The sequence below is a fragment of the Amphiura filiformis genome, chromosome 6, assembly GCF_039555335.1.
Source record: "Amphiura filiformis chromosome 6, Afil_fr2py, whole genome shotgun sequence".
Classification (NCBI taxonomy): Eukaryota; Metazoa; Echinodermata; class Ophiuroidea; order Amphilepidida; family Amphiuridae; genus Amphiura; species Amphiura filiformis.
Genome location: NC_092633.1, coordinates 37,397,291 through 37,408,958, shown reverse-complemented (window position 1 = coordinate 37,408,958; position 11,668 = coordinate 37,397,291). Strand labels below are relative to the sequence as shown.

At 35.8% G+C, this 11,668-nt stretch overlaps 1 protein-coding gene across 4 annotated transcripts; it reads left to right on the top strand.

The window, feature by feature from the left end:
• Window positions 1–3,429: 3,429 nt before the first annotated feature.
• LOC140155378 (uncharacterized) lies at window positions 3,430–9,406 on the top strand. Of its 4 annotated transcripts, none has more exons than XM_072178206.1 (5): window positions 3,430–3,584; window positions 4,004–4,115; window positions 5,423–5,601; window positions 6,767–6,856; window positions 8,203–9,406. In XM_072178206.1, exons 2-4 carry the CDS (start codon window positions 4,049–4,051, stop codon window positions 6,851–6,853), a joined length of 333 nt encoding a protein of 110 aa, XP_072034307.1. In that variant the 5' UTR covers window positions 3,430–3,584; window positions 4,004–4,048; the 3' UTR covers window positions 6,854–6,856; window positions 8,203–9,406. The 4 variants fall into 4 exon arrangements, with proteins under 4 accessions (XP_072034307.1, XP_072034305.1, XP_072034306.1 ...); XM_072178204.1 differs by lacking the exon at window positions 5,423–5,601 and adding an exon at window positions 5,656–5,864 and having other exon boundaries at window positions 3,432–3,584; XM_072178205.1 differs by having other exon boundaries at window positions 3,432–3,584; window positions 6,767–6,859; window positions 8,205–9,406.
• Window positions 9,407–11,668: the final 2,262 nt, after the last annotated feature.

The following is an 11,668-nucleotide window of genomic DNA, read 5'->3' as shown; positions in this document are numbered from 1 at the left end:
GTAGTGGTCGCATTCCCCTCGAAAGCATTATTCATTCCTTAATACTCCATTGTTATGAAAATAATAATGAATATGTTAATGGTTCAAAGGTCAAGTAACTCAGTGGGTGTTACCAAGACATGAAGATTTTAACACCATAAATATATATCTATTAGGCCAAAAAAACAAAAATACAAAAAAACCCACCAAAAAACAAGTTTGTTTTCTGTAGCGCGCGCATTACGTTTTTGACGGCTTATTTTGCGCATTAGAATTTTTTTTTACTTACAAAGAAAAAAACCCAAAACGAAAAATAACATAAAACACTACTGGAGTAAACATTTACACATTCACACAACAAACGAGCGTAGTGAAAAACTACTGGAGAAAACATCACACATTTATTTAAATACTTTTTTAATCTGCAGGTTGAAAGGGGATCATAAATATGCTTGAATATGAAGAAATATTTGTGTGTGTGTCGGAGAGACCCACTGGCCACTGTAAATTTCCTTTCCAATTTGCAGCAAAAAAAGGTGTTTTTTTTCATTTGAAGACATGGATTATAAATAAAAAATAAAAAACCGCATTTCGCATTTGACTTTTTTGACCTGCTACCGGAAACAAACATGTTTTTTTGGCCTTACAGAGCAAATTTTTCCACTCCAAATCAAAGTATATTCCCGGTTAAACAGATGTAAAACAATCAATTCTAAATCAGAGCCCTCTATAGTTTGATTGTTCCATCCAAATAATTTAAAAATATTATCTTGATTGACCACGATCTTGCCCTGGTCCACATTACTTGATATAATCGACAGTTGATCAGACTTTGAACAAAAGAAATGCAATGGATAATGACACAAAAGAAGTTGTGTCTATACGAAGTTGTTTCTATAAGAGTACCATAATAAAATTGACCCTTTATCTTGCTTGTCTATTGGCTGAACAAGTCAGTCAGTGTTATCATGTTGTGGATATATTGAAGCTTATTGACCCAAGGGGAAAGGCAACTCCAGCAGCAACGATACGACATAAATAACAGCAACACAAAAGAAATTCATTTTTGAAACCATATCACCGATATTGCAAGAGTTGTAGTATGCCGTGTCATCAACATACATACTGACCTGAGAACATTGTAAAATATAATTAGGTAAATCATTGACATATAAAATGAAGAGAAGTGGACACAATATTGAACCCTGTCGGACACCACATTTAGCATTCTGCCAGTTTAATCTAACACCATTTATACATACTTTGTGATGTATATCATTTGATTAACTTTCAAAATATTGAATAGCTTTTGAATTTAAACCATAGTTTTTTTCTGAATGATGATACAATATATAATTTTTTAATCATAACATATTTGCCTTCATCAATAGATTTACCAACCCTCTGTAAAGGTCTAGAATTTTTGATAATTGAGATTGGCCTGTAATTACACGAGTTATTTCCACTATTGAAAATGTGACAGATTCTAGTATTTTTGCAATGGGCTATTCCAGAAAATAGATGCACACCCCCTATAGAGGAGTTTGGATTTCCGGACTTTTTGTCCAGTCGTGACTGTTGGAAATCCAGACTTTTAAAGTGTCCAAAGGCGAAAAAATCCAGCAGAAAAATAGTTCAAAATCAGAAATCCTCAATTTGAGAGCTCATTTTGGAAATTTCCGTAATTTTTCCTTCATTTAATTGGATTTCCAGGCTTTTTCAAGTGCCATTTGCAACTGGAATTCCAGTCATTTTCAGAAAGCAGACCTGGAAATCCAGACATTTCTTTGATTGAAAATTTACTCCTCTATAATAGGGGGTGTGCGCTTATTTTTTTTAGAAATGTGGTACCTGTAATCAGTGAAAAATTAATGAGAGTAATAGTACACTGGCTAAACAAAGATGTCTATTCTCATCTTACAATTTCTTGGAGCAAGGTTTATGTGTCTTGTGTGATAGTATCTCTTCTCGCTTTTTTTCCTGTCTTATAAAAGGGGGGGGGGCAATGTTGTCCTTTCGATCATTCCCTCCATAATCGTTTTGTTTAATCCCTCTTTGTAGTAATGTATCTGATATGTATTTGGTCCTTTTTTGTTATGGTAATAAAGTTGAAGTTGAAGTTGAAAAATATGGTTCCTACCATTCCACTCGCCTTACGGGCAGAATAATGGGAGCGACCATTCTGCACTTAGTCTCTTTCTCCTACACTGACACTTTGTATTACTCTCAGATTAATAACACACAGATTGGAATTGTCCATGCCTATGCCCTCTAAGCGTACTCGAATTCAGCTGACGCCGCGCCGCGCCGGTACCTGGCGACATCGCTCATCACACGCGCGAAGTTTCTTTTATGTTTTCTCGCGTTATTGCGCTATTTTAGTTTGCTCACGCAGTACCTGACTTAGCGTCGATCCCCATAGGCAACATGCCATGATTCCGCGGTATGGTATTACTCTTAAAGTTGTGAAATAAAGTTCTTGAATGCATGGATGCAGCATTAATATATTATAATATTCGTATTTTTGAGTCTCAATAAAGTGTCCATGTATGCTTATTTTGTCAAAGGTCCATTCAGTGATTTGCTCATCCGGACAATCATAAAAATCATCAAAATTCAGATTTTGGTACCTTTGTCATTGTCATAGATTTACTGACACAGCCTGCTAGTGGTTCAGCCGAAAGCTGCGTGTTTAAGACAAATTAAGACATTTTACATGAATCTGTAATTTACATGTATATACTGACAACTTCAACTTCATCAATACTGCTGTTTTCTTTAAATTTGGCCAATTCTTTCATTTCAAAAATACCAAATGACAATTTGAATGACTTATCCTTCACTTTTGAGCAATTTATAAACAATTTTATTTTTTTACACTTGCGCTGGGATCAGTTGAGTCAGATAAAGTCAAAAGTAAGTCAAGAAAACATAAAAGATAAACAACTTAGATGAGCAAAGTGTTGATACAATGGTTGCCGTGGTTTTGAACTTTGTTTTTCATTACAACACAACGGAAAGTAAATAGTTACTATATATACTCCTTTCAATGATTGCAATCCACGTATCCGTTGACCCTAAACTACGTATTGATCAAGTTAAGAAAACTAAGAGATAGCCATGACCCAATAACGATGCAAAGTCATGTGTGAAAACGTTCCAACAAAATGAGGTATTTGTCGCGTACAATCAATTTACGCTATAATGTAATATACTTGATCATTTAGAAGCCAACAACATACTGATAATTCTATTGAAATGTCTAGGCTTCAATGTTAAAATATGATTATTTTCAAGTTGTTGAAAACAATAATACAACCCAATTTAAACGCCTTTTTTGGTCATAACTCAAAAGTCTATTCTGACGACAAATGACTTATTTCACCTGATGGCGTTATGTTTGATTAGGTGCAGCAAGCATGAGATTTGCGTTGCAAAAGGGAGAGGTGCAATTTATACCGATTATTATTATATCTGAGATTTGGCCTTTGTTGGTCGTGGTTGATTGGTTAGCATTGATACACATTCAGCTACAACTCTACAGATAGGCAACCAGTGGTTAGATTTATGGTGAAGTTCAAAATTAGCCTGCTTTAAGCATACAGGTAAGGTACATTTTAGTGTGTTATTTCTTCTCAAAACTGTCCAGGAGAATCATTATCTTATACGCAGTAAGATACTTACAGCTTTTTGCACAAATGTTATTTTCCTGGTATCGCGTTGTGTCAATATTTACAATATTTTCTTGTGGTACAGTAATCGCCATTTTGACGTCGATCACTTAAAATGCAACAAACTTTCTTCGCTTTGTTATAGATTATAGTAAAATTATTTAGTACCGTAACTGGTAAAGATGTGCATTTTAGTGATTTACGGTGCTATTAGTACATTGTCGCCGAAATCCAATTGTTAAAACAAGAGTATGTTGGTTATTAACACATATCAAATGGAAGTCAAATCATAATTCTACTAATAATAGTCGTCACATTATTTTACATTGTACACCTTTTATTCTTTACAATAGCTTTTGATCCTTGCTGATGTGAAATACTACATCATTGCTGATATCATGATGAATCCTACGGTGATTCTTCTGGCGCTGGTTGCAATATCTATTACACCAGTCGCTGCACAAGGTCAGTAGGTTTGTTAGCTTAATGTTAGTTATTATAATTACAAGTTAGTCACGTAGCTAGATTATTTATTAGTTCACATAGTTGGTTATTTATTTTGAGTTCACCTAGTTTGTATTTGACATTGTTTTCTATAGAGATTGAGGCACCTACTTATACTCTATATACATTGGTTGTTCTAACACCTGGTTGTCATTAGGACATTAGAGGAAGAACTATAAGACTAGTTTTTTCTTCACCTGGATGCCCATTCAGAGAAATTTGTCAGTAAAGTACAAAGTTACTGGTAAAGTAATTTTTCCAACACCTGGGTGACCAGTAGGGGCAAAGTTGTCAGTAAAGTAGTTGTGCCAACAGCTGGATGTCCATTAGGACAAAGTTGCTGGTAAAGTTGTTTTTCCATCACATGGATGTTAAGTAGTTTTGCCAACACCTGGTTCTCCATTAGGACAAAGTTACCAGCAAAGTAGTTTTGCCAACACCTGGATGTCCATTAGGGCAAAGTTGCTTGTAAAGTAGTTTTGCCAACAGCTGGATACCCAGTTGAGCAAAGTTGCTAGTAAAGTAGTTGGTTGTCCATTAGAACAAAGTTGCCGGTAAAGTAATTTTGCCAACACCTGTATGTCAATTAGGACAAAGTTGCTGGTAAAGTAGTTTTACCAACACCTGAATGCTCAGTAGGATAAAGTTACCAGTAAAGTAAATTTACCAACACTTGGATGCCCAGTAGGACAAAGTTGCCAGTAAAGTATATAGTTTTGCAACATCTGGATGTATTCTATCTATTAGATTAGTTTATCCAACACATGCATTTTCATTATGACAGAGTTGCTTTATAAAGTAAATTTTACAACACATGGATTGTTATTCCTATAGGACATCCATTATTATAGATACATTGGGTGTTAACTGCTACATATTAGTACATCCAATTTGTTAAGGATATTTTGTTTTGACATCTTTTGCATTAAGGAAATTAGTGATGAAAAATAATCACAGGGAAGCCCCACCAGAACAGTTCTTCTGGGGTGAACCAAACCTGCTTGGTTTTCAAATTAATCAGTGACAAGGTTATCTCTGAATTTCACGGGTGCTAATTGATGAAATAACATTAAAACATCAATTAGCACCTGTCAAATTCAGAGACAACCTTGATTAATTTGATAACAAGGCAGGTTTGGTTCACCCCAGAAGAACTGCTCTGGCGGGGCTTCCTCTTTAAACGAAATTAGGGATGAAAGATAATAATTTTGTTAAGTAGAGATTCCGCTTGATTGTAATGGTATGATGTTCTGCCTTTACACCCACAGCAAATCTCAATGATGGTGCAATAGCGGGGATAGTTGTTGGGGTCATCGTATTCTTGGTGATCGTCATCTCATTGTTATTCCTTTGTTGTTGGTGTGTGTTTGTGAGACCACCTATTTTACCCGCAACACCTTATTATGATGATTATTATGGACAACGTCCATATCCTCTTGTTACACTGGTGAGTTAAGTTTAATTCTTTCATCTTCTCTTGCTTCTTCTCCTTCTATCACAGAACTCTCGGATGGCGCCATTGCTGGTATAGTTGTGGGTTCTGTCGTCGGGTTCATAATTCTGCTTATTCTAGTTCTACTTTGTTGCTGGGTTGTGTTTTACAACCAGCCTCTGGCTGACCCGTATATTATTAGCCCTCGTCCAGTTATCAATGTCGAGGCACCAGCGCCACCACCTCAAGTGGTTACTAGATTTTTCCCATTTGGTGGGGTAAGTTTAGTTTTCCAAGTACATATTGACGATTTACCCATTTTACATAGGCTTATTATTACTATTTTCACCATTATAATTGAAGACAGAATTAAAAAGACTAGTTTGCGTATGGCGTCCTGTCAACGAGACCAAAAATGCCGTACTGCGCAGGTCAGCAATCAATCACGCCGCGCTTGCCCTTGCCCTGACGTCGGACGCAAACTAGTCTTTTTAATTCGGTCAATTATATCGTCTGCTGAATTTTATTTAAGACAACGTTTAACGTAATTGCGCATGTACGACGTACATTATGACGTAATTCAGATACCTGTTTGTAATGCATAATGGGATATTTTTGGCAAACTGTTCATTATAAATTAGGGCCGTTCCGTGCCTAATCGTGGCCACTAATCTTACGATATGATCATTTGATTTATAATAACATGAATACATTGGATAGACCAGCAAACTGGACTTGGAATGAATTCCAGCACACTCTGATTTGGAGTCAAACTAGCACTTGACTCGGAATCAGAGTGTGCTGGGAGTAGATCATTCCAAGTCCAGTTTGCTGCGCAGAAATAAGTGTGTAAACTAAATTTAGAGTAGCCTATTTATATTCTCTCATTTTATTTCAAACCTTGAAACAATCAGATCGAGTGATCTAATTTGATACTTAAAATGACTATCGATTAGTACCGTAAAAGGGGTTTACTTTGGTTTCAAAGCTTGAAACAATCAGATCGAATGCTCTAATTTGATACAAATCACGATCGAATTATTCCGTAAATAGGCTAGCATGACCTTTATGCTCCTGGATTCAACAACTCTAAACAGGGAGCCACATTAAGCATGTTAAGCCATGAACAACAAATCTGTCAACGAAATAACCTTTTTGTTTGTTTTCTTTGTTTCATCAGGGACCACCAATTATCCGACCAGAGCCGTACCCTGGTGCTCCTTGCGGCCCTTCATTTGGCGCGCCGCGCCGAATAGGTTACTACTAAAAACAGGTGAGTAGAACTAAGTTTACATTTAGTCATAAGATATGCAAAGATATGTCGCCAGACTGGTACATCCATGGTATAACATAACTTACAATGTGTTCATTTGTTTTCACCGACGACACAATCATCTAAACACCCACCTCCACACATCCACTCACCATCCCCTTAAAACCGATCCTTCACCAACTCACCCCACCTCCACACACCACCACACCACACACTACTACCCCTCAGTGACTATCACTCACTCTCTTCCGAAGGGCATTTAAAGCTAAACCACTTGACGGGTATGTTTTGTACTTGCTGTCAATCAAGAATAATGTATACATTACATGTAGGCTAAAAACTGAGTATGTGGGGCATCTGTAAATGTTCGCACCTCCCTGATATGTAAATGACATTTAACAGCACAAACAGCTCCCATATCTGTCCATAACTTTGGTCATTGCAGCGAGTCGGGGATTTCAAGTGGGTGATTATTGATTGGCAAGTGCCATATTTGGGCATAAATGCAGTCCACCATTCAATGTGGAGGATAGACTAGACTTAATCGATTGATTTTGCTGGAGTAGTTTCTTGTGCAGGTTTAAGTACTGCAAAGGTCGAATCATGTTTGCTGTGTAGTATAACTGCACTATGTACCTTGATTACGGAACGAAAATACTATTAAAGGTATAACTGCACTATGTACTATAACTGCACTATGTACCATGATTACAGAACGAAAATACTGTTAAAGGATAACTCCGCCAATCACAACGTTATGCCTTATATGTTAGAAAAATAATCATCAAGCACGAATCACGTGGTTTTAATTTAAACAAACTCATATTGACCATAAAAAACGAATTAAAACAGCCGTCTCGCAACACGCGATATTCAAAATTCCCGGGCGCCGAGATTGTCGAGTGCAATGACTTCCCAGTAATACAATGAAGGCTAACAGCAATTGAGCACAAATAACCACAACGTCATTGCACTGGACAATTTCGGCGCGGGAATTTTGAATATATCGCGTGTTGAGAGCCGTTTTTTATGATTCATTTTTATGGTCAAAATGGGTTTGTTTTAAATAAAACCATGTGATTTGTGATTGATAATTATTTTTCTAACATATAAGGCATAATGTTGTGGTTGCCTTAGTCATCCTTTAAAGGCTGCTTATGATGGAAAAAGCATGATGCTATTATGGTCGAATTTGCAATTATTGCGAAATAAGTCGTCGTAAATCTTATCACAAACACGTGATCTTCCCTTCGTTGTGATCTTAATACCATCCAGATAATATAAATAATTTTAATATGAATGTATGTAATAAGAATATTTTTGTTTCTTTATTGTGTTATTTCAGATGGACACCACTAACTGATCATATTGTTTGACGGATTCGACACATATGGCTGGGCTGATTTTTTTGTTATAAACTTTTTCAATAAACATATTTTTTCACATTGCACTATTCGGAGTAGGGAGAATTTTCACCGCGTGTATACGGAAAAGGTCTATTTCTAGCGTCCGCACATGGTACCAGAATACCACGAAGTAACGGAACATACAACTGTATAAGGACTTGAATGGGCCATTCCATTTAAAATCCACACTACTTAGATTTGGAAAATATCTTCCAGAGGAGAGTATGGATTTCAAATGGAATGAGCACATTAGGCAGCTCCATTTGAATTTCATACACCCTCTGAGAAAGATTCACCCTGAATCTTCAACAGAGGGAGGTTGAGGTTCAAATGGAGCTGCCCAAAGTGTTCCTTCCATCTGAAATTCATTTCCCCATGTCTTCTACAGGGGTAGTGTGGATTTTAAATGGAATAGCCCAATGGTAACACAAGTGTGGACAACTATAATACGCTAATATTGTATCATAAAATAGATTCCTATATTTTTGTACTTCTTTAAAAATGTAAAAAGAGCTGTGACAGCCGTGTCGTAAAACGCATTATTCGCAACAATAGCATGTGCATATTGCCTTTTTGTCTTGCCAAAATTATTTCTGCTTTTGCTTACGATTTAAATTCGGTAAGAAATCTTATTTAAATGTAGTATATTGAAGTATGTTATAATAATAGAAAAAAATTCGCCAAAAATAATAATCTTCACTGGTGATATGCGTACACACAAAAATAGATCGTTTCACCAAATATTATCGTTATTTTTACAGGTTTTAGGATGGCAGTAAAAAAACGAGCATATGTTTTTCATATGATTTGCACAAATAATGTGCTTCAATGTTTTAAGAAATATAGGTAATCCCAATAATTAAAATTGACCTTTTTTTTTATATTATGGATAACATTGAATTTAAACATGTCCTCTAGGTTTTTTTTTATCAAGAATTATATTTGGTTCGTCAACATTCAAAGAACATTATGTTATAAACGTTTTGAGACATCATTAACGCAATATTTTGAAATTATTCTGAAAGGTGTTTGCTGTGTATTTTCTTTCGATGTCACGGGTATTTAAAACACGGGTATTTAATACACGGGTTTTTAAAAGCTACGAACGTTATTAAAACTATGAATTGATTTTAATGTCGAAGATTTTTGTTGTTATTTGTTATTTAGGCTAAAAAAGGGTTGTCTCTTATCTTATTATAATTGAAAAAACATTCAGGAAAAAGAAACAAACAAAACACAAAAACAACAATCAAAGAACAAAAAGCATACCACATTACTAATCTCCACGGCAGCCAGTTTGGTCCCGCTCCCTCCACACAAACAGTCTGCCAATGGCCACTTATAACGCCGTTTCTGATTGGCTACACGTATGTAGCTGTAGAGCTGTACATACGGGAACTTTATTGACCTCAGTCAGCTGGCGAGATGGCGGGTCAAAATTGCTCATGAATAATTAAGTAGCCGTCTAGCCGATCGACCAATTGAAAACTTTATTTTGACGTCAAGCTGGATGACGTCGTCAGAAAACCGTTAGCCAATCAAAAAGGACCAGATCGTCATCATTGGCAGACTGTTTGTGTGGAGGGAGCGTAACCAAACTGGCTGCGAAGGAGACTAACCACATTACATTTCCAAACTCCTGTAAGAAAAGAGACAAACCTGCATTTTTTGTCCTCACACGGTATATTTATTTATTCTACAGTATATGGTGATTTATATTTACAAAGTCGGTAGGTATTAAATACAGTTAAATTTAACTTGAATTCGATCTAATTTGAGACCTAATTAATTATAAGAAAGCAATGAATATTGATACAATAATATATCCGGTATTAACTTCACTTCCCACTGTTATCATTATACGCTTGCGTTGATATACTGTACACGTCAAAACTTAATCAATTGAATACATTCTTGCTGCCACTTTGTAAACATGTTTAGCTAAACATTATGTGTCAATTCACTGAACAGTTTCATCTGTAGGATTGGTTTGGTTATCAAAGTAAATTTAGGTAAACAAATCCAGTAAACTACTCACGTCTTTAGCTTTCGCCATCTCGGATAATGGCTTCCTCAAAAGTGACTTGGTTCACTGCTTCTCCCGCGGAAAGCGGCTGTAGCCTCATTCCCAGAGTGTGAAAGCCACTTTTGAGAAAGCCATCATCCGAGATGGCGAAAGCTAAAGACGTGAGTAGTTTACTGGATTTGTTTACCTAAATTTACTTTGATTATGTGTCAAATTCCTAAACTTCAAGTTCAATGGTTAACTCTAAATACGTTTAGCATTTAAACATGTTTGCAAAGTGATTACACAAATTTGTTTAGAAAGTTTTTAATTGTTAATTACATGGTCCGTTCATGCAACTCCTTAAAAAGTGTATGCCAGCGTTTTTAACGATTTAAAAAACTCTGTCAAGAACTCGCGAAACTATTTGTTTATAGATGGAGGACATAATTTCATTTACATAATTTTAAACGAATTAATATCAAATTTGAAAATACCCCATGTAAATAAAGTAAATCCTGTTATTAATATTGTATCCGGAAAGGGAATAAAATAAACTTGCAGAAATAATGTGCTATTATATAATCATTATTCTTGTGAATTCTTGCATCTTGAATTGAAGGTAAAAACACAGATAGGATCAGTGTGGAGGAGGGCGAAGAGAGAGAGAGAGAGAGAGAGAGAGAGAGAAAGGAGAGGAGAGAGAGAGAGAGGAGTGAGGTGGCGAGAAGGGAGGAGAGAGGAGAGAGGAGTGAGGTAGAGAGAGAGGGAGGAGAGGGGTGGAGGAGGTAGCGAGAAGCAGAGAGGGGATAGAGAGAGAGAGGGGAGACAGGTATAAAAGAAGAAGGGTTGGAAGAGAGTAAATCTAACAAATCAAACATTTAATCAATTGATTTGTCAATCGATGAATTTGTCAATCAAATCAATCAGCGTATTTTTCAATTAACTAATTAATCAACCAATTATTCAATCAATCAATCAAAATATTAATCATTGTAATTGTAACCAAGCAATCAATCAACATACCTATCAATCAATCAATCAATCAATCAATCAATCAATCAATCAATCAATCAATCAATCAATCAATCAATCAACCAATCAATCAATCAATCAATACTCAATCAAATTAATCAATTAATCAATTAATCAATTAATCAATCAATCAAATAACTAATCAATTGATAATCAATCGATCAATAAGTCCGACATTTTTATTAATTTGTACATGAATATTTCTCATCTTTTAAGCGTTAAAGGCGCAACGAAAATTAAGCAAACTTAAAAAATGAATATGAAGTCGCCACTGACACTGTTTATAATGGAAACAAAGTAATAATACAGGCGCGCCTGGTTAACCGTGATCGTGACAGTAACATGGGTCAGTAAGCCCAAATT

Excerpts from the sequence above, each read along its gene's own strand:
- LOC140155378 (XM_072178204.1), top strand. The coding sequence starts at position 4,049 with ATGATGAATCCTACGGTGATTCTTCTGGCGCTGGTTGCAATATCTATT. Across the intron at positions 4,116-5,655 it reads TACACCAGTCGCTGCACAAG|AACTCTCGGATGGCGCCATT; the intron begins GTCAGTAGGTTT and ends CTTCTATCACAG. Across the intron at positions 5,865-6,766 it reads GATTTTTCCCATTTGGTGGG|GGACCACCAATTATCCGACC; the intron begins GTAAGTTTAGTT and ends TTGTTTCATCAG.